The sequence below is a fragment of the Patagioenas fasciata genome, chromosome 1 (genome assembly GCF_037038585.1).
Source record: "Patagioenas fasciata isolate bPatFas1 chromosome 1, bPatFas1.hap1, whole genome shotgun sequence".
NCBI classification, from domain to species: domain Eukaryota; kingdom Metazoa; phylum Chordata; class Aves; order Columbiformes; family Columbidae; genus Patagioenas; species Patagioenas fasciata.
Window position 1 is genome coordinate 5,147,229 of NC_092520.1, and position 21,825 is coordinate 5,169,053.

General features: G+C 46.0%; 1 protein-coding gene across 6 annotated transcripts in view; it reads right to left on the bottom strand.

Moving 5' to 3' along the window:
• The window catches only part of NARS2 (asparaginyl-tRNA synthetase 2, mitochondrial), a 58,620-nt gene that overhangs the window by 13,997 nt on the left and 22,798 nt on the right, over positions 1–21,825 (bottom strand). For 4 of the 6 annotated variants that reach the window (XR_011742042.1, XM_071817463.1, XM_071817409.1 and 1 more), the window contains exons 7-10: positions 10,117–10,249; positions 2,896–2,994; positions 2,425–2,468; positions 426–492 (exon numbers count right to left, since the gene is read on the bottom strand). Coding sequence is in view for 5 of the 6 variants with exons in the window: in XM_071817463.1 (XP_071673564.1) it covers positions 426–492; positions 2,425–2,468; positions 2,896–2,994; positions 10,117–10,249 (343 nt within the window). In the remaining variant the exon portion in view is untranslated. The remainder of the gene's footprint in view (positions 1–425; positions 493–2,424; positions 2,469–2,895; positions 2,995–10,116; positions 10,250–21,825) is intronic. The other 2 variants (XM_065833234.2, XM_065833224.2) reach the window with 1 other exon arrangement.

Here is a 21,825-nt window from a genome sequence, read left to right on the forward strand (position 1 = left end):
TCCTAAAGCATCAAAACGAGGGAAAGATTAATGAGTATACACACGAACACCACCATAAATGCTCTCCCTACTGGTCTGTGTGTTTGAAAGTGTTAGAAAGACCAGCATTTGATTCTCTTTCCCAGGCGACACCTGTGCTTTGGAAAGACCAGGGATTCCCTTCACCTACATCTAGGTTACATGGTATTTTGAAATGGTTTTGGCTTATCGGTCCTTGTCAAACTTTTGGTTTATATTATATTTATTTATATTGCTCCCACTTCAAGCCCAAAGGGTAAAAATAAAACCTGGGCTACAATGGAGTAAACACCCCAGGAGGCAGATAACCTGTGCAAAGTGACAACTTTTGTAGCATCAGAGAGAAATGAGACCTATAAAGCGTGTACAAACGGGCACAGGGGAAAAGCCACTGGGCAACCACCTACCTCTGGCTTGAAAGTGAAAGTTTGAGAAGCTTGCTTCAAAATTTCCACTGCTTCATTGTAGGAAATTCTGCAAGAGTTAAAAAAAAAGAAAGTCTTTAAGATAACTATGAAAGGAATAACAAGAAAGCTTTCTGGCTAAGCGCCGCACTGGAAAATTAAGGAGGCATTTCCCCACCATCATTCCAACTTGTGCTGTGATGTCAGACTTCCCAGCAATGCTACTTTGGACAGAAACCAAAAACCATTTTATATATGGCAAGAACTCTGTGTTTTCCTGTGCTTCAGCTACACGCGGGGCAGGAAGTGCAAAGCTTTGCGTTATTGCAATGATGCATTTCAGTGAGAAGTGAGGTCTGCAGAGAACTGCTTCATGGAAATTTGGGGAATGTGCCCTCATCAGCACAGGGCCAACATCATAGCTCCGCCATACAGGACAATGTTAGGCAAAAATAACAGCCCAAAGCGCCGAGGGTTTGTAGCTCAAACAGTTTCACTTTACTTTGCAAAAATCATACCATTTATTTGCAGCAAAGATCTGAGAGCAGATTCTCCACCAACTCCCACCAGTACAAAAGAGCAGCATCATGGCCAAGCAAACAGAAAAAGCGCAGTGAAAGATGCTGCAGGTTTGATAACTGGAAATTGAAACTCAGTGGAAGATACCACATGTTGTGACAGAGAGAAGAAACAATAACCCGATCACAATAATTTAATCCCTCTGTATCATTGGCTAAATCGGATTATAAACCAAATTCCTTAAAAAGCATGAGCTCTTAACGCCCAGTTACAAGGTTTCACTAATGCAGGGAAGGCTTCTGGAGGAAATACCTCCGGAAGGAACACATTGCTCCATGTGTTCGGGTTATGTGAGGCCACGGTACAAGAGAGATTTATCACTGGCACAGGTTCAACACATGTAACTGGTATGTGTAAGCTGGAAGTGCCCCAGATCTGCCAGCACTTGGTGAAGGGAGACACAGAGAGAGAGATGGGCTGATGTCCTTGCAACTCTGTCCCCTCGGGAATATCAGTGAGGTCCAGAGAAGGACTGAAATGGGGAGAGAGTGACTTTACTGAGGTGTCCCATGGTGCTTATGTAGGCACAAGGAGGATCTATCCCGAATCACAGGAATCATGGAATGGCTTGGGTTGAAGGGACCTTCAAAGCTCATCCAGTGCTACCCCTGCCATGAGCAGGGACATCTTCACCAGCTCAGGTTGCTCAGAGCCCCGTCCAGCCTGGCCTGGGATGTCTCCAGGGATGGTTCATCCACCACCTCTCTGGACAACCTGGGCCAGGCTCTCACCACCCCCACAGGGACAACAATTTCTTCCTCATGTCTGGCCTGAATCTCCCCTCTTTTAGTCTAAACCAGCACCCCTTGTCCTATCGCAACAGGCCCTGCTCAAAAGTCTGTCCCCACAAAAACCATCAGCCCTGGGCTGAGCAGCCCTACAATGCTCTGTGGGATAAATGGGGATAAACAGAGAGCAACACTATTTGAAAAGATGGGGAAGAGCAGGTATTCTTGGGGGCCAAAGAGGAAAACCAAAACCCATCACTCCTTTAGCACACAGACAACTGCGAAAGGAGTTGCACAAGCAACTGAGAATAGAAAACCAATTGGGATTTTTAAATATCCAAAACCGGTTTGATAAAAAGGGAGCCATCGGAGTGGAAGTGTGAAGGAAGGCGGAGCAGCAAAGCCCAAAGCAGGCAGGATAGTGAGGGAAGCACTGCGCAGGTCTGTGCTGGAAGGAGAACACCCTGAGGGAAAGAGGATCTTGTCCAGGCAAGCAAAAGCCAAAGGGCAGCAGATTGAGCTACCATGGGAGGGCAACTGGCAAACAGAACACAGAGAACTGCAATTCACGCTCTTTTGGAGACACGATGCTGACCCAGAAGAAACTGAGTTGAGAAAGAAAAAGAACACACACAAAACAGGAACCCTTTCCCCAAAAGCCCTCCTCCAGATCATTTTGAAATAAAAGTACTTACGTCACAAATTTGTTCTTCAGCATTTGTTCCAACCTGTCCTTGGTCAAAACAAGAAAAAATGAAAATGTAAAGCTACTCTTAAGGGTTTAGGGGCCCAGAGTAAACTCAGAAAAGCCGCCTCCCTCTAAGTTTTAATTTGTTGCTCTGGCTCGTGATCTAAATATGGGTCAAAATTCATTCCTGGCCATTCAGGGCTAAAAGGGTACCTGGTCATGGGAGCTGATGATTCAGAGGTTGCCTGATGATGCGACAGCAGCACTTTTACCACACTTGCTACTGGTTACAGAAAGTTGTGTCCTCTCTCTGTTGGCCTGAGGAAGCACTTAAATTCAGGAGGACTTCTAACTCTTCACAGTTTGTTAACACAGGACAATGCAGTTAAAAAGAAAATTAAAAAATTAAGCCTCCCTATAGCCAAAAGCCCTGAAAATGCATAACAGGATTGCAGCTTTTTCTTGTCATATTTATTACCTTCTGGGCAGGAGCTACGTATTTATGAAAAAGCTCAACATCACGAGGACATTTGGAGAGCACAGTGCTTGTCGCTGTCTTGACAAGATCTTCTATAACCTAACAGAGAAAACAGGAGTCCATGAAAAATTAACACTGCTTAGATATCCCAGGTGATAAATAAAAACACGGTCCACATCAGCCGAAGGGTACGGAAGGAGTTTCTGTCCTTCTGCATGGTCAGACTGTCTAAGAGGGCACCAGTTTGGTAATGTAGCTGAACAGGCCATGAAGTGGCATTTCTGCTGCAGGTTTAGGGCTTCAGTGTCTGCTGATGGCCTCAGTACCTTCAGTCAGGTGTCTCCAGTGAAAAAAGTACAGCTAAAATATTCAAGCAGCAGCCCTGGTCAGCCACAAACACACAAACTACAATAGTTTGTGGTGACTAGTCTCAGATTATTTATTAGTGAGGTGTTTTCCCTGCAATGAGCGATTCTGGTTTTCTGCTTTGTTGTTAGAAGAGGTAGAACTAAAGGAGAGGAGAATAAACGTGTCCTGTGTAGAGCCAGCCCATCAAACAGATCCCAGCTAGAGATACTCTGTGCAGTAAGAGCAAATCAAAGAGAACACGCACAGAGACCAGCAGAGAGCTAAAGCAAAGGACACATCAATGCAGGGACGCTTGAGAAACTAAAGAAAGATGTGGTTTCATTTCCCTAAACTAATGTGGATTAACTACATGACATTATCATCCCATTTGGATATAGTTATCCAGCAAAATTGGCTTCACCCATGAAGACATTCAAATGTCATTTTGGTTCTAAACAAAAAAAGCCCCCACGTGGGATGCCGCTGCGTTTTGACCAACCTGTTTTAAGAGTAATTTTCTCGTTTGGTTAAGCAAAGCAGAGCATGCAAGACGCTTGCTGCTGCGCAGATGAAGCGTTCCCATGACTCCTCGTAGTCTTACACCTTTACGTATTTGATACCTGGGTAATATTGCTGATCCCAGTTCTTCTTCAAGAATCACCCTCTTTATCTCTTTTGCAAGGAACAGAGCAATGCAGCGGGGCTGCAGGTCACCTCAGCCTGGGATGGGACCAGGTTTTTCTCAACTAAAAGCACCTCTGAATGTCCTGGCACATTCCTGTTTGGTTTTCTGTGAGCAAAACAACTTCATTAATTAGAGCTGAGAGAAGGGAAGTATCCACCAATGATCCCTGGGCAAGTAGCATTCCCCGGACACCGCAAAGCCAAGGGAAAACTAAATGTGAGAAGATGAACCTGAGGAAGAAGCGGGTCTCTGCCGTGCAAGGAACCAGATCTTACAGGGTAAGAGGAACAAAAGGCACAGAAAGGAAGAAGCTGAGCTACTGACACAGCCAAGATGAGATTTCAGGCATGTTGTTCAAACTCTCGTGTGTAGAACATCCTTCATCACCCATCCCAAACTGCTGAAACACTGCTCAGCGCTGAAGAACAACCTCGGTGTCCCACGAGCCTAGAGAAGCTGGTAAATGAGCCCGTTTTCACACCTCTGGAGCCAAACTCAGCCTCTAGACTCCTGCATCAATCTGGGCCATCTGTTTCAAAAGGAGAAGATCCAAATAAAGGAACAGAATTATCATATGGAGATAAACAGTTTTACCCCTAACTGGTACTCAAACACGGAGGAAATTAAAAGCTAGCGTTGCTGCTGAGTGGCAAATAACCAAACAGTCAGCTTTGAACTTTCTTCAAAGGAGCTAGAAAAAAGCTTATGCAAATGAAATTAGAAAACTTCTTGGCAAGTCATCTGGTTTCACCAAGCACAGACGAAGGGATTTTACATTAAGCTTCCTCTTTCTAGAAAATGAAAGTATCATCTGGTTTCAGAAAAGCACGTTGTTTAATTAGCACTTTTTTTCCCCTCGCTGTGCGATAAAGTAACAATTAGGTTCCCACAGCATTCAACATGCGCGGCTTCCTCTTGTGGAAAAAAGATGTGGGTGGTATGGGAAAAACAATCTGAGAAATATTTCCAGGTTTGGGACTGAGGTTTTATCCTGGCAAAGAAGACAGACACGTGGGTCATGCATCGGCCTCCTCACTGCTCTTATTCTTATTTATGCCAAAAATGTACTACGCACGAACAGTGGAAGGGAAAAGAGGAAAAAAAAAGCCCTTCAACTCAGAAGTTATGGTTTTAAGCAGATAATATAATGAAGAAAAGCAGCCTATATGAAAAATGAGTGGGGAAGCACAGCCACTGGCTCGCTGGTTTGAGGGAGTAGCGTGAGCTGGAGATATAACCAAGCGATTGGTTTGAACGAATCCTGCAAGAAACAAGTTTGATAGGAGACTTGAAGAGGGAAAAAGCCATGGGAATCATGGCAAGGAGCTCATCTCAGAGGTGGGTCTCCTGATTCCCAAAAGCCCATTAATTTGGTTGCTTCATAAAGGAAATGTAGCAATCGTGCCGGGAGGAGGACAGAGGTAGAAGTTTTCCCTTCTCCCTCATCCTTCCCACCCTTTATCTGTTGATTTGCACCTTTCAAAGTAGTTCAGCAGTATCAATCCTGTTGCTGTGCCACTGAATGGTTAACTCTCTGATTTTGACCAGGAGCAGCTCCCAGCTGTATTGTTTAATTTTAGCTCGGATCTTTTGATACTGCAACTTAGCTTCTTCCCAAATAAAATTATGACCAGAGTCGAAACAGAGGAAATCATCAAGAGAACAGCAGTAAACGTCAGCAGCAGCAATTGAAGGTGCTGTGCACTACAAGAAGGGATCAAATAGTCATATTTATTATATACGACACTTTCAGAAAAATCTCAAGAACTGCTAGCAGGGTTTTTGTTTATGCATTTACCTGGGCCATGCATATGGATGCAGTGGAGATCACAGGGTATTTACATATGAAACATTCACCAAGTGGACTATAATTTCTCGCCTTCGTGCTTGCTCACACACACCATACGTGTGTGCACATACGCACAGACACAGAGGAGAGATTTGCATCCAATCTTGCTCATAAAATCTCTTCTTTCTGCTCTGTAACCAACCGCTTAGGACCCTCTCTGGAGAGATGCTGCTGTTGTGAAAGGAAGGAGGCTCTTGTCTGTCAGATCACTGCTCCACTGAGCATCAAAGCTGAACAATAAACCCTGATGGAAGTTAAGAAATGGGAAGAGCCTCAGCTATGGCAGCTGGATGCCACTTCAGAGGAGGAACCTACAGCCCTGTAGATCCCCCAGTGTCCCTAAAAAGAGCTGCCCAAGACAACGGAAACAAACCTTTTCCATGTCACTACCAGTGCCCGTTCCCTTGAGACTGCAGGCAGATTTGCCCAACTGCCTAAGCCTTGGCACTGAAGACAGAGGGTACTCTGAGTGTGAACTATCCTGGATATCAAACCACATCCACATTTCAGATCTAAGATTCCTGAAACTGGTGCCCAAACTCAGTGCTCCTGATTTCATTTCATGCCTGAATTCCCTTCTGTAATACCACTCCATGTCACTGGGCTGTAATGACAGCAAATTAATTTTGATGAGACACATAACCAGTGAAAGACAATACTTTGGCTCTCCAGGACAGAGCCCAAATACTGTGTGTTAAAATGTACTCTCCATCTTAAAGAGATGTAGGTTCCATCTCTTAAAGAGACAGCGGTGCTAGGATGTGATCTGTTAAGGAATCACAGAAAGGCTGGGGTTGGGAAGGACCTCTGGTGATGATCTAGTCCAATCACCTGCTAAAGTAGGGTCACCAGAGCAGATCACACAGGATAAACACCAAAAAGCGCTCTCAGGAACACTTCCTTCTCATATTTCCTAACTTCACAGCCTAAATTATGTTTCTTTAGCATGGTTTTGTATGTGTTTGATGAAATTCAATAATGACTGCATCACAGGGCCTCTCTGAGATGCCATTAGTGTCACGAGTGAAGTGAGATCCTTCAAATCCACTGCACTGCCAAGACAGTGGAATGAAAAATAAAAGATAATGACCTACAAATACAGCTACACCACACAGCACTGAAGTGAGGGTGGCAGGACGTATCTCAGAGGACAGAGGAGACTGGACTCCAATTCAGGGACAGGAGGGACAATGGTTGCAGCAAGTCCAGGCACTTCCATATAAACCGGACACTTTCCCCTGTCTTATCTGACCTTTTCCAACTCCCTCTCTTTCTCATCCAGTTTGGGGGAAGAGAACTTGGCTCAAATTCCTGACTAGACTCTTGTAGATACACCCACATACACCCTGGACCCCAAAGCAGTAACACCATCACCCAGCCACGCAGGGCAGAGAACCGCATGGAGCACGTGGGACTTGCCACACAAAGTCAACATTGTGAGAGTTGAAGCTCCTTTGTAGCACTGGAACACGTTTTGGCACAGAACAGAAATTTAGACTGCATGATCAAGACACATGAGTCCTCACAACAACTGTGCTGCTAATTTAGGAATAATTGACCACTACTCTGTGCAATTATAGCGGGGAAAAAATGGCTGTTGCTCTAAGATTTCAGGCCCTTTGCTCCCAAATACATGTAACTTTGTTATTAAATCTTTTTTTTGCTTTTATTTTGTAAGGAAGGCTATGTTTCTTTCCTAGATTTGGCTGAAAGACCTCAGGCCCCACCAATTAACTTTTAGCAAGGCTCTTCTTTATTGATGTATAAGCAAATACTTCAAGATGTCCCTGAAGAAGCGGAGCCTTCTCAGCACACTAACTTGCTGGAGTTAGAGGTATTCAGTCCAAATGTTGAATCCCAGTTTTAAAAATAAGTTTTAAACAATCCAGCTCTTTATGTGAGGACAAAGTTCAGATGCTAACCCTGGCCAGTAGCCCCCAGGGCTTTCAACTGGGCGTTTGGCACTGAACAAAGAACTTGCAGATGACGATGGACAAACTGCCCAACGGGCAGATACATGAGAGAACATTGAATTTAGGTCAGTTACGTGGGGAAAAAGAAACTTAACTTAGGCTTTAGTGCAGCTGTCAGTTTGGGGGATTGTTGTTTTGCTTTTTTTTTCTAAGAGAGATTGCCCAAGGATTTAAAAATAAATGAAACAGGAACTCCACTTCTGCAAATGAGAACATCACAAAGTATGTTGCAACGTAGGCTCGCTATGAGAAGGGCAAAACGATGGCTGCTCGGGGACTTTCTCTTATAGAGAAAGATTCTTGTCAAAGACTTCACAACAGAGGCAAGAAGGGAAAGAGGAGAGCGCAAGCTGAGACTTCACAAGATGTTTAGCAAAAACAAAAGCCAAGTCAAGGAGGGAAGATCCTCCTTTCCCTACAAATAAAAAGCCCTACACATTCTCTGAATTGCCTGAACTGGTTGTCTGTACTTCAAAAGCCAAGAAATCAGGGTTCTCAGCACAAGAGCACAGATATGTTCATGCTGCGTTCAAGGGCTCAAACATCACTTAACAGAAGGCCTTGCTTATTATACCAAATAAAAGCAGCAAAGATTTCAATCAGCTCCTGATTACCTAGAGAAACAGGGGGCTTAGGAAGTAATGCATAAACATACACGTATGCCATGCTCTAAGAATACACAAGGTTGTTCTGGAGAAAAGTAGAAGAGAAACATTGGATATAAAGTCCAGAGGAGGCCACAAAAACGATCAGAGGGATGGAACAGCTCTGCTGGGAGGACAGGCTGAGAGAACTGGGGTGTTCAGCTGGAGAAGAGAAGCTCCAGGAAGACCTTAGTGTGGCCTTTCCGGCCTTAAAAGGGCCAATAAGAAAGATGGGGACAGACTTTTGAGCAGGGCCTGTTGTGATAGGACAAGGTGTGATGGTTTTAAACTAAAAGAGAGGCGATTCGGGCCAGATATGAGGAAGAAATTTTTACAGTCAGGGTGGTGAGAGCCTGTCCCAGGTTGTCCAGAGAGGTGGTGGATGAACCATCCCTGGAGACATCCCAGGCCAGGCTGGACGGGGCTCTGAGCAACCTGAGCTGCTGAAGATGTCCCTGCTCATGGCAGGGGTGGGATTCGATGAGCTTGGAAGGTCCCTTCCAACCCAAACTGTGCAATAACACTATGATTCTACAAAAAGAAAGAGCGGGATGTTCTTAATGATGGAGCACAGAGATTGCCAGTGGGTCAGCCCAGGCTGCCCAGTGCCATCCCGACATCCAAGATGTAGAAACAACACGTGCAAGAGACAGAGCACGTCAACTCTGCTGTCGGGACATACTGACTCAGCAGCCAGAATATGACCCAGGTTGAAGAAACCACCACCTGGATGTTATTTTATAAATCTGTAGCCAGTGTCTCAGGTCTTTTTCTTTTTAAAGCTATTTTTGCAATAGCTTTCCAGGGAGTTTATTTGATATATGAGAATGCATGTGGATGTTTACTCACAAGTCCTACTGGGCAGAAGGTGGCTTGTGCTGGGACTAGTAAGATGCATTAGCATCCATCATGTGGTTAAACTGTAACCGAGAGGTCAATCCTGAAAAATCAAAAGCTTGCTGACTAAGGATTTCTTTCAGTCTTCTGCTAAAGCCCCAGTGAATAGCGTACACCAGGAACTGTTGTTTCTACTTGAGATTTCAATGCAGCTTTCAAGGAGCTCTTTACAGAGCACACTAAGGGACAGACGGCAAAAATAAGGCTCAGATTCATGGAGAGATGCTGAAGGTTTTGAAGGGGAGAATGCTACTTTTCACTAGTGCCAGTCAAGCATATTTACACATTTCCTGGCAATACGGCAACTGTGCAGGCCCCATTCAGATGAGGGCTGTGTTTGCACCTACATCTTCCCTTCCAAATCTCTTCTGTGGCCCCAGCTCTGCTGAGCAAACCCTGATGCTCAGGAAGTCCCCGTGCAACCTCTATCTGGATCCCACAGGGTGAGACTCCTTTCAGTGGTGCCCAATGACAGGATGAGGGGCAATGGACACAGACTGAAACACAGGAGGTTTCATCTGAATATGAGGAGAAACTTCTTTACTTTGAGGTGCCAGAGCCTGGACCAGGCTGCCCAAAGAGGTTGTGGAGTCTCCTTCTCTGGAGACATTCAAACCCACCTGGACACCTTCCTGTGTGATCTGCTCTGGTGACCCTGCGTTAGCAGGTGGGTTGGACTGGATGATCTCCAGAGGTCCCTTCCAACCCCAACCAGTCTGTGATTCTGTGAGAGGGACTGCAACTTCAGCTGAGGGCTGGGAGCACAGCTTGGGGAGGAGGAAGATGGTCTGGCAATGGTCCTGCACAGACATTAGGAGTGCTCACCTGCATGATGTCTTGGAGGTTTTCAGTGAAGGACAGCTCAGCCTCCACCATGTAGAACTCTGCCAGGTGCCGGCGACTCTGCGAGTTTTCCGCTCGGAATGTCGGGCCGAAGGTGAACACGTGGGTAAAAGCCCTGCAGAGAGACAATAAACAGGAAGGTCAGGCCCAGCGCACAAGTGAGTCTGTAATACTGAAAGCCCCATCCACAAGTTCAGGTTTCTCCCAGAATCTGGAAGCACTCACGTTTCCATTTCATTTTTAAGCAATTTAATGGCACTGTTTGGTATGTTGCTATTATATCGCCTCAGCTGGGCTTTAAGGGAGGTTATTCACACTCCTCCGTGACTCAGTGAGGTTGTACAAACGCTGTTCCGCTTTCACTGAACACTATTTGTGCTCAGGACACTTTTTGTAGATGTTTGAGAATAAAAAATGACATTGTGCAGAACCAGATCACTGGAGAAGCACCCAGATATCGCACCAGTCAGGCTCCCCTCATCCATGCCCCTTTGCATTTGTTTGGCTGCAAGGTACCCAAGCTTTATGGGTGCTGTGACAACCCAGAGCCCCACAGAGCAGAGAGGTCCTGGTGCTGCTGGGCTGGCGCTGGAGGAGGCTGGTGAAGCCCAGCAGGATGGTGTCCGGTGTGTGGCCTGCAGTCCCCCTCTAGTGGCAACACCAATGTTTATTGCCAAAAGAGCCTTTGAGATAGAGAACTGGGCTCCTTCACACAGCTGGAAATGGTTCAGCTACAAGGGGTCCCTGCTGCAGAGAGCACATCTGGGATATCATTTTATGTCAGAGCAACCAATGCATTTCCTATTACGAAGCTATTTCTCCATTAACCTTCTGGGGAGGCTATTTAAATACATCCTCTCTTGTTCGGCAGTCACGTCATGTTGTGGTACGCAGGATACAAAAGCCTTCTTCATTCTCCCTTCGCAAGAATCCTTCCCATCAAACAGCAACACACCTTGAAACGGTTTATTTTTACAACAGGGAAGGGGCACTCCAAGCAATACCTTTAACACACTGTGGGCCACAAGCACTTTGGGCTCCCCAAGCCAGCGAGAGCTTCCCGAACAGATTCTGCAATAGCTCCATTTAATCCCATGCTGCATGGGAAGCAAACCCTGATTGGGGAGAGAGTGAGCTGCTTCAGAAGAAAAATGGACTGGGCAGCTGCCATCTTTGGTACATCTTAAACTTGATGTTATTTTTAGCTGTAGACAGCATGCAGGAGAAAAAGAACTTGATCAATAGAGATTAAGCACAGTTTAACACTTCTGAAAGGATGCGTGCTAATTGCTGGGGCTGGCATTTGACTTGCATCTTGCTCTGCAAGCTTTCAACTCAAAGAGGATGTTTGCTGAAGTTTCTGCACAGGCTAATTTTGTTAAACTGAAGTTTAAATAAATGCTACAAAAAGCAGCATGTTCTCTTTGCCCCTCATGGAAGCATCTGCACTGCGAATGAAGGAACACACACACTCTGCCTCACTCGTCTGTTCCCTCATGTCACACGATGGTTAAAGGTTACGATTCAAACAAACAGCACTTTCTTTTTGCATGAGTAGCTGGCAGTAAACACAGTAGAAGAGAGTTCCAGGTCAAGACTCTGAATACACAGCCTGTCTGTAGGTTTCTTTTCCCCTTTTCTGTTTTCTCATCTCAAACAAATACACTTTCTGTCTCTACTTTCCTCCTGTACCTGCTCTCTCTCCTACAGGACCGCAGCAAACATCTTTGCTCAAGCATCATTTTCAATACGTCTCTCTTCCCTATGCTGCTGTTCTTGCTCGATGTGATGCTCCTGCAAACTTCTGCCATCACTTGATCATAGAAACACACCATCCCAAGCTAGAAGGGACCACAAGGATCATCTGGTCCAACCTTCCTTGGCAAAAACACGGTCTAGAAAAGATGACCCAGCACCATGTCCAGCTGAAACTTAAAAGTGTCCAATGTTGGGGAATCCACCACTTTTCTGGGGAGATTATTCCAATGGCTGACTGTTCTCAGCATGAAAAATTTCCCTCTTGTATCAATGACAGTCTCCCCAGGAGTAACTTGTACCTGTCACCCCTCATCTTTTCCATGTGACTTCTTGTAAAAAGGGAGTCTCTTTGTAGTCACTCTTTAAATATTAGAACATGGTGATGAGGTCTCCCCTATGTCTTCTTTTCTCAAGGCTGAACAAACCCTGTTCATTCTCCTTCAAAATGCCACCTGCCCTTTACTATAGGGTCTATAAAACCTTAGCAATGCTTAGATAAGTGATGTATCAAGGCTATTACTCACTGCAAAGGTCAGTATTATCTCATTAGTTCCTTGTGCTCCCCCATCTGTAGCCATCTGCTGTCTTAGGTTATAGAGAAATGAGTGTTCTTCCTCACAAGGCCTTTTTTTGTTGTTTTATTTTGTTTTTCCATGTTCCTACAGCACCTGGCACAACAAGGCCTTGGATCCAAAGCTTAAGAGCCTCAACCGCTACAGCAATACAAACACACAAATATGAAACAATTACTCACTCGGCCAAAATTATTCAATGTTTAAGGCAGAACTGGTCAAAAACTTTTGCTTGCCAGGGCACAGAGGTTGGTCTGCAGTGGGAAACAGGAGATGCAGGCTCTTGTGCTGCCCGTGTGCATGTTTCAGGCTCTTGCTAAAATATTTCAATTCTTGGCTCCTCAGTTAAAGAAAGAATTTTCCATAAATAAATCAGCTTAGTCACAAGTTCAGTAGTGACTGGGGCAGTACATGACACATGATAAAAATACTTTGAAAAGCCTGCAACCGCTGAAATACCCACCCAGGACTGCCGGGTTTGATAGAATCATAGTGGCATTTTAGTTGGAGAAGACCCTCAAGATCACCAAGTCCAACCATTAACCCAATGCTGTCACTTAAACTGCATCCCTGAGAACCTCATCTCCACACCTTTTAAACCCCTCCAGGGATGGTGACTCCACCACTGCCCTGGGCAGCCTGGTCCAATGCTCAACAACCCTTTCTGTGCATAATTTTTTCGCAATATCCAACCTCAACCCCCCTAGTGCAGCTTGAGGCCGTTTCCTCTTGTCCTGGTGCTTGTTCCTTGGGAGCAGAGCCCGACCCCCCCTGGCTCCAATCTCCTTTCAGGCAGTTCAGAGATCAGAAGGTCTCCCCTCAGCTCCTGTTCTCCAGCTGAACCCCCCAGGTCCCTCAGCCGCTCCCATCACACTTGTGCTCCAGCCCCTTCCCCAGCTCCGTTCCCTTCTCTCAACTCGCTCCAGCACCTCAAGGGCTTTTTTGGCTTGAGGGGCCCAGAACTGACTCCAGGATTCAAGGTCTGGCCTCCCCAGTGCCCAGTGCAGGGGACAGTCACTGCTCTGGTTCTGCCGGCCACACCAGTGCTGATGCATAGGTCTCTAATTTCCTTCTGGCGTCAAGTCTCCAAAACATAACAGTTTTAAATGTGATAACAGCTGTCAGGAGACCCCATTCCACAGAGCAGCAGTTTGCCTTCAGTGAGACACACGCTTCCCAGCGGCTGTCCAGGCATGGGCACTGATGACAGTCTCCAGCAATCTAAGGTGGCCAGGACAGACATGAGGAAGAAATTTTTTACACTGAGGGTGGTGAGAGCCTGTCCCAGGTTGGCCAGAGAGGTGGTGGCTGAACCATCCCTGGAGACATCCCAGGCCAGGCTGGACGGGGCTCTGAGCAACCTGAGCTGGTGAAGATGTCCCTGCTCATGGCAGGGGTGGCACTGCATGAGCTTTGAAGGTCCCTTCCAACCCGAACTATTCTGCATTTCTATGACCATGAGTACTTTGACCTGTAGTTATTTCCCACTGAAGAGCAACCCAAGCATGACAACTAGATATTTCTCTTTCAAGAGGCTTGCTGGCTGCAAGATACCTAAAAACAATTAAAAAAAACCTTACTGCTCCAAGATGCCAGCCATGGTCAAACACTTTGCAGTCACAGATCAGTTTTGTGCTGCAAGCACAAAGCCTCTCTGTGCCCGAGACGGAGCTTTTGGGAGCACAAGTGCAGAACAGCTCCCACAGGAACCGATTTCAGTCTTTTCTCAGCTGCAGGCATCCTGCCAGGACCAACCTTCTCCAACTTGTACGCTGAGCACCACCTACGTTTGCAAAACGAACCGTTAGCACTGCAGCTTCAGGGGCTATCCCAGGGTGTCCCACCATACCAAGGGTAAGGGCTCTGTGACAGCTTGTAGGAAACCCAGCATCATCAGGGTAGGGCTGAATTTCCCTGACTGCCCCTGGGAAAAAGGGGCAATATAAATCCACGACTGCAAGTAGGGAAGGAATCATTAATTCCTCAGGAAAAGACAGAAATAACTGTGAGAATTTCACCATAATCCTGGGACCCTGGCAAAGAGACACCAGCCAGATGTCACGCTGGCAAAGCCATCAAAGGAGCGCTGGAAACGCAAGGCATCTGTGCTGTGTTGCTGTGACCTGACCAGAAGCCTGGATCTAACACAGAAATACAGTTGAAATACATATAGTCACTGTTATCAACTCTGAGCGTGAACAGTTGTATTTCATCCAGGCATTCATACGCTGTTTACCGTGCTCTGCCATTCAAGACATCGAGAAACGCATGCTACACAAATCTGACCTTTATTTGTACTTTATCTGCTATTAAAATCGTATCTGTGATTTTATATGCTGCTCTATCACATTGAGCATGTATAAATATGTTGAAAAAGAGGGATGGGAGCTGACTCTGCTCTGAATTCACGGTACAGAGGGCAAAACCAGTCATTTTGTTCTGTGTGCATTCAGCACCTAGCACAAAGGAGCCTCAGTCCTGGGCTGGGACTCCTATGCTGTACGATGCAAATAATCAATCATTTCACATTCCCAGACCTCTGCGGGGCTTCCAGCATCTAAAAATAACTTGAAAATTGTAGCTAAGCCTCCAAAAGCTCCTAGGTCAGCTGGGACTGTGGGCACGCAAGAGTCTTTACAACAAAAATCAGCAGTGCTAATCCCCCACGTCCAACAAAAGGACACACATAGGAGCGGGGAGAAAAAGAAAAAGTAAGCCAAATAATCTGTTGAGCCTTTTTCCTCAGCCATTACAGGCAGAGCAGTAATGTCTGTAACGCTGCCCTTGTACGTGCTACCAAAGAACACAAGAGAGGCTTTGAAACGAGCCCCTTTGCGGCAGCTTCGCCCAGATCAGAGCTCTGGACCGCGAGGCCGAGCGCATTGATGCAGTTCACAGGCGCTGCCGGGGTCGACACCAGAAGGCGGCACAGAGCCACTTAATTAATTGCTCCCTTTTTGGGGACTGTGTTTTGCTCTGCCCAGTTCCCTGGGAAAATCTGCGAGCTTAATGAGGAGGTCAAGAGAAAATACCCACAGTGCTCCCTCCAACACACGGAAACATTGCAAAAGCCAGGGCTTCATCCTGCAAAATGCTGAGTGAAGAGCTTGGCCACGTTTGAGGTTCGGGATCGCAAGAGTCCCTTTGGGTGCAAACAGCAGCATTTGGATGCGTTGCTGGAGCACATGTGAGGTTCAGGATCTCAAGAATCCCTTTAGGAGCAAACAGCAGCATTTGGGTGCATTGCTGGAGCCCGCTCGAGGTTCAGGATCGCAAGAATCCCTTCGGACACAGACAGCAGCATTTGGGTGTGTTGCTGGAGCACGTTTGAGGTTCAATATCTCAAGAATCCCTTTGGGTGCAGACACCAGCACTTGGGTGCGTTGCTGGGGCTCAGCATCCTCTGCACGGACCATCCCTCGGTGGAGGCTCATTCCTGCATGGGCTGTGTTTGTGATTTCCACCCTATGAACATCCAGGAAGGGAGAAACTTCTCCCTTTTCACCCTTATGTTACACGCTACTAAAACCTTGAGAACCAGCTACCTCTCCCCCTTGGAGAGCTTTACACCACACAGAATGAAAGCTCATTTCATTTGAACTCATTGACAATTCATTATTGAGGTAGTGACAGAAAGCAAGAGAAATGCAGAAAGTATCTGTGCCCAAAGCTGTTTAAAATCATCCTTTTAATTAAACTCATGCAATGTTTGTAGGCCCGAGTGTCTCTGCCTCACTGGCAATTTTTACACTGCAATCCAAATATAATTAATTGTGCTGATCGTTCCCAAGCCAGGAATGGATTGTGCTCCTTTTCCGAGCCAGGACTCCACGTTGTTACCGGGTTAATCAAGATTTATTTGTGCTGTCGAACCAAGGGGATATAACTCTAAGCAAGGCTATTAATCAAGAAGATGCGACGCCTGCACAGTCAGCTTACAGCCTATGCCAAGGTCACACCACATGGTAGTGACACAGCTGGAGGCAGAAGCCGGTTGCTGTGACTCAGGACTAAGCGCTAAACCACACCAACACACACAGTTATTCATTTGTAGGGTGTCCTCGTTCTCACCCCAGAATACTACAGGTGTCTGCATAAACACAAGTACAGCGATGACTCTGACAAGGTCTGTGGTGAAGAGTTAAGCTGAAAGGCTGTCTGTGCCAAATCTTACCTTTGGCTGTGCTAAATGAACACAGCGTGTGACCCTTCACAGAATCCCAGACTGGTTGGGGTTGGAAGGGACCTCTGGAGATCATCCAGTCCAACCCACCTGCTAACGCAGGGTCACCAGAGCAGATCACACAGGAAGGTGTCCAGGTGGGTTTGAATGTCTCCAGAGAAGGAGACTCCACAGCCTCTCTGGGCAGCCTGGTCCAGGCTCTGATATCTCAAAGGAAAGAAGTTTCTCCTCATATTCAGATGGAACCTCCTGTGTTTCAGTCTGGGCCTGCTGCCCCTCATCCTGTCACTGGGCACCACTGAAAAGAGTCTGGTCCATTCTCTTGACACCCATCCTGGAGATATTTATTAAAAATTGATGAGATCCTCTCTCAGGTTTCAACACAATATGTTCCCCCCCACACCATACCAACCCACTTCTTAAAATACAGATTGTAAGAAAAAAAGGAAACAGTGACTTCTAACCTGAGGACCAAATAAGACATGATGTCAGCAGAGGAGGAAAGGAGAGCAAGGTGACCCTAAAGCCCAAGAGCTGAGCTTCATCAGCCACATTGCTCTTTCCCTTAGGAAGCAAATAAATTAATAAAGTGAGCCATCTGATTTAACTCTGTTCCATTCCGGCATGACCATATTCATTTTGAGCGTGGAGGACTTTCCTGCTCCATTGAAATAAGCGGATGACTTTGCTCAGCTGCCAGGCGACACCAGCTGGCTGCAGCGCTTGACCCAAGCACAACTGGGATTGTTCAGGGATGTTGAAATTTTTACGTTGAAAAATGTTCTGGCCCTGCATAAGAAACCACACGCACAAAGAAAACCATCCAAACATACCAATCCAATGCCTCCAGGGTTTGGAAGAGCTGGAAACTCAAGGCTCCTAATGATGTTAGTGAGGTGCCCAGCAGCTTGGAGAAGAGGGAGAATACTTTACATCCTTCAGCTGAGTAGACTGTGTTTAAATAAAACCGCAGCGTTGGACAGAAATACCTGATTTTTAACCTCAATGTACTCATTACTACTGTTTGCTGGTTTGGATTTTGCACAATGAAAACGGAAGTTTCTGTTGAAAAGGTGGCAGGGGGGGACTCAATTTTATGCAGACAAAAAGTAGAAAAAAGGAGTAATAAAAGATTCCTCATAGAAAATGTACTTCTGTCTGCCCTTGGAGGAAGTGTATCTTGACCAGGGCTTTTATAGCAGTATGTGAGGCTTAGGCTTGGGCAGCAGAGTTGGTGCGCTGAGCGCTAAGGTTTCAATTCATGCTGCGAGGACGTGGGATTGCACCTCCTTCTGTAAGCAGTCAAAATTAAATACATAAATTAAAAAAATCAAAAATGCTAAGTTCCCAGACAGGGAGAATGAAGGGCCAAACTTCCCCCCTCAGCCAGTTGGACTGAAATAACACAGCAGTTTCCCTCGTCGAAGCTGGCGAAGTCCTACAGGGTTGTGGGGGCTGCAGGACCCTCTGCCATGCTCTGAGATTGGCTCTCCCATCACATCCTCTGCAAGAAAAGAAGTTGGGACAGGGATCCTCTCCAGCTCATCCACTTCTGCTTGAAAACGACCCGGGGACGCTTCAATAACTGGGGATACAATGCTGTCTACAACTGCCTGAAAGGAGGTTGGAGCATGGAGGGTGTTGGTCTCTTCTCCCAAGTAGCAAGTGATAGGATGAGAGGAAATGGCCTCAAGTTGTGCCAGGGGAGGTTCAGATTGGATATTGGGAAAAATTCTTAATGGAAAGGGCTGTCGGGCATTGAAACAGGCTGTCCGGGGCAGTGATGGAGTCACCATCCCTGGAGGGGTTTAAAAGGTGTTTAGATGTGGTTCTTAGAAAGATGGTTTAGTGCTAAATTTAGGTTATGGTTGGACTTGATGATCCTGATGGTCTCTTCCAACTGAAATGATTCTATTCTAATTAACAACATGACCTATATATCCTAATTATCTGGCAAAGCACCCTGCACACCTAGGCACAGTATTGTTAGTTTACAGATGGCAGGAGAATAGGAGAAAATTGAGACACAAAGGAAAAAGAAAGAGCCACCCAGAGTCACACAATGGCTCCTGCTCCAGGCTCAAAGATCCCATCAGCCTGGGCCCCTCCACCCTGCTACACGACACTGTTGTATTTTATTCTCAGTGGAGTCTTGTTTTGTCCCAGTTTTGATATTATTATTTCTAATTAAAGTCAATAAAACAACCAATTAGCAAGGATAACTCAAGCTGGGCTGACGAAAGCCACCCGAGTAGTTAGAGCATTTATTCAAATAACCATTTCCCATGCCCCAGCTGCCAGAGATCTTCTACAAAGGAGCGATCTAGGATGTTTTAAATAAAACAGGGAGCAAAGATCTCTTTCAAAACTTAATCACCCCAGTGACTCCTACTCTAAGCCATAAAAATACGTTACCAAGGCAGGGGGGAGCAATTGTGTTCAATCATTTTTCCTTTCAGAGTGGCAAAAAACCATGTGTTGTCCAGAAACTGTATTATAATAGCTATGAAGGGGACTTTTTTATTTTAAATCAATTTTTTTTCAGATGGACACTGGTTCTATGAACTCTGCAAACAGGAATCACAGCAAGAACCCTGTGGGGTTCAGCTGGAGAAGAGGTGCTGAGGGGAGACCTGATCTCTGAACTGCCTGAAAGGAGCTTGGAGCCAGGGGCGGTCGGGCTCTGCTCCCAAGGAACAAGTGCCAGGAGCAGAGGAAACGGCCTCCAGTTGCGCCAGGGGAGGCTGAGGTTGGATCTGGGGAACAATTTCTTCACTGAAGGGGCTGTTGGGCATTGGAACAGGCTGCCGGGCATTGGAACAGGCTGCCCAGGGCAGTGGTGGAGTCACCATCCCTGGAGGGGTTGAACAGACACGTAGATGAGGTTCTCAGGGACATGGGTTAATGCCAGGGTTGAATTAACACTTGTACTTCATGATCTTGAGCGTCTTTTCCAACCAAAATGATTCTATGATTCTCAGCACACTCACCATACTACTTGCAAGGGAATTACCTGCTTCCCCTCCCCAAAAATTCAGAGCGGGACAAAGGACCAAAAGCATCTCCATGCAGACTGTAAAGCTCAATGTTGTACCTACCAAGTTCAGTGTGCAGCTTCCCAGTGATACAAAGTCATTAACAATCACTGCAGCAGCCATGAACCAGACTGAAGCACGTGGTAATTGATTAAAACCAGACATGTCAGGGTTGCTTTTTATAGCTCCAATTAAGTGTCAGCCTAATTAATGGAGTTAGTGTGCTAATTATAAGAGTCTGCGTTGTGAGTCAGACTCAAATAAATGTTGTGCAAGAGACGCTGGAGATTTTTTTCAGGCATCCAAGATAAATAATTGCGCTTATTTTTGTTAATTCTTAGCAACAGAAATGTTACACAACTGGACATCATTCCTGCAGCTGCATTCAGAAATATTTAAAATTGTATGATGTAGAGCAAATATTTGCTTGAAGACAATGCAATCTCTTCCATCACCAGCAAGTCATTTTGGAATAAAATTTAAGGCAGCATTTGCCAGACTGCTGGAAATGAAAACTCTTTTATGGAAGGCAGCCTCAAACATCTCTCTTTTCAGCTCTGCAGTGTTTCCTTGAACATCAACCCGAAATGACAGCTGTATCACTCCATCTCTTTCATGCTTTGAAAAGCAGGGAAGTACTGGTGTTTTAGAAGTGAAATGAGTGTGATTTCTGTATCTTCTGAAAGCAGCAGGAAATTCACTGTATTCAGCTCCCTACAGACTCAGGCAGACACAGCTAAAATGGTCTGGATGACTGAGACTTCAGAGCCTCTCTGCAACCAGAAAAACCAGTTGCAGGATTGCAGAGAATATTTGGAACAGGCAGAACAGTAGCAAAGTCCATGATGGTGTTGAAATCACGGGGAAGTGCTTGAGCAGAAGGGAGTGGGATTAGTTATGTTTCAACTAAACCGAGTTTGATAGTGAGATGTTAACAGGCAGGTGTCAGTAGGAAAGGCTGAGTTTTTAACTCAGGCAGAAGACTTGAGAGAGATGTTGAACTGAAAGTGAACTAGAGAGACGGTCTTGTGGATGAGATTGGTGGAGAGGAAAATGAGAAAGAAGCCAAGAATAAACTTAGAAGATCAGACTAATTCATAGAATCATAGAATGGTCTGTGTTGGAAGGGACCTTCAAAGCTCATGCAGTGCCACCCCTGCCATGAGCAGGGACACCTTCATCAGCTCAGGTTGCTCAGAGCCCCATCCAGCCTGGCCTGGGATGTCTCCAGGGATGGTTCATCCACCACCTCTCTGGCCAACCTCACCACCTTCGGGGCAAAAAATTCTTCCTCATGTCTGGCCTGAAGGCTCTTCAGCCCTTCAGGCTGGAAGGGACCTCAGGAGGTCACTGGTCCAGTCTTCTGCTCAAAGTAGGGTCAGCAAGAAGGCCAGAGCAGGGTGTTCATGGCTTTATCTAGCTGGGTCTTGAATACCTCTAAGGATGTAGAGTACACAGCCTCTCCCAGCAACCTTTTACAATGCTTGACTGATCTCTTAGTGATTTTTTTTCCCCTATATCGACTCAGAACTTCTCTCATTTCAATTGATCCCTGTTGTCTCTTGTCCTTATGTTGTTCACCATTGCAAAAAGTTGGCTTGTCTTCTTGATTACCTCCTCACAGGTCCTAGCAGGCTAATACGAGGGTGCCCCTGAGCTTTTTAACCATTTGCAGGGAATTTCAAGAGTACATACGACGAACAAGAGAGGAGAAACCTAGAGCTAGGGAGGGCATGGAAAGAGAGGAGAATTTATTCTGCGATTTAGGGAAGGGATAGCCCCCAGAGCTTTTAGGAAGAGCAGTTTTACTTAAGCTCTTGAGGCAAAAGGCAACACAGTGCCTGGGATGAAACGTGGTGCAAGGAAAACCAATGCAAAACAATGATGTGGACTATTAGTAAGAGGGGCTTGAAGGAGCAGGTAGAGCTTGTGAGAAGTACAGATGGGGCCAGCGAGCTGTACTTCTTGGCAAGGATTGGCTTTGGCTGTCTCCAGTGGGCCTCTGAATCATCTTCAGCTGTCCCAGACCCTCCAGCCCAGTTCAGGTCCCCAAAGGGGCCTTTATCCTCACTGGAGGATCACGAGGTGCGGAAACACCATGAGGACTCCACAGCAAACCGATGACATTTAAACCCAGTTATCG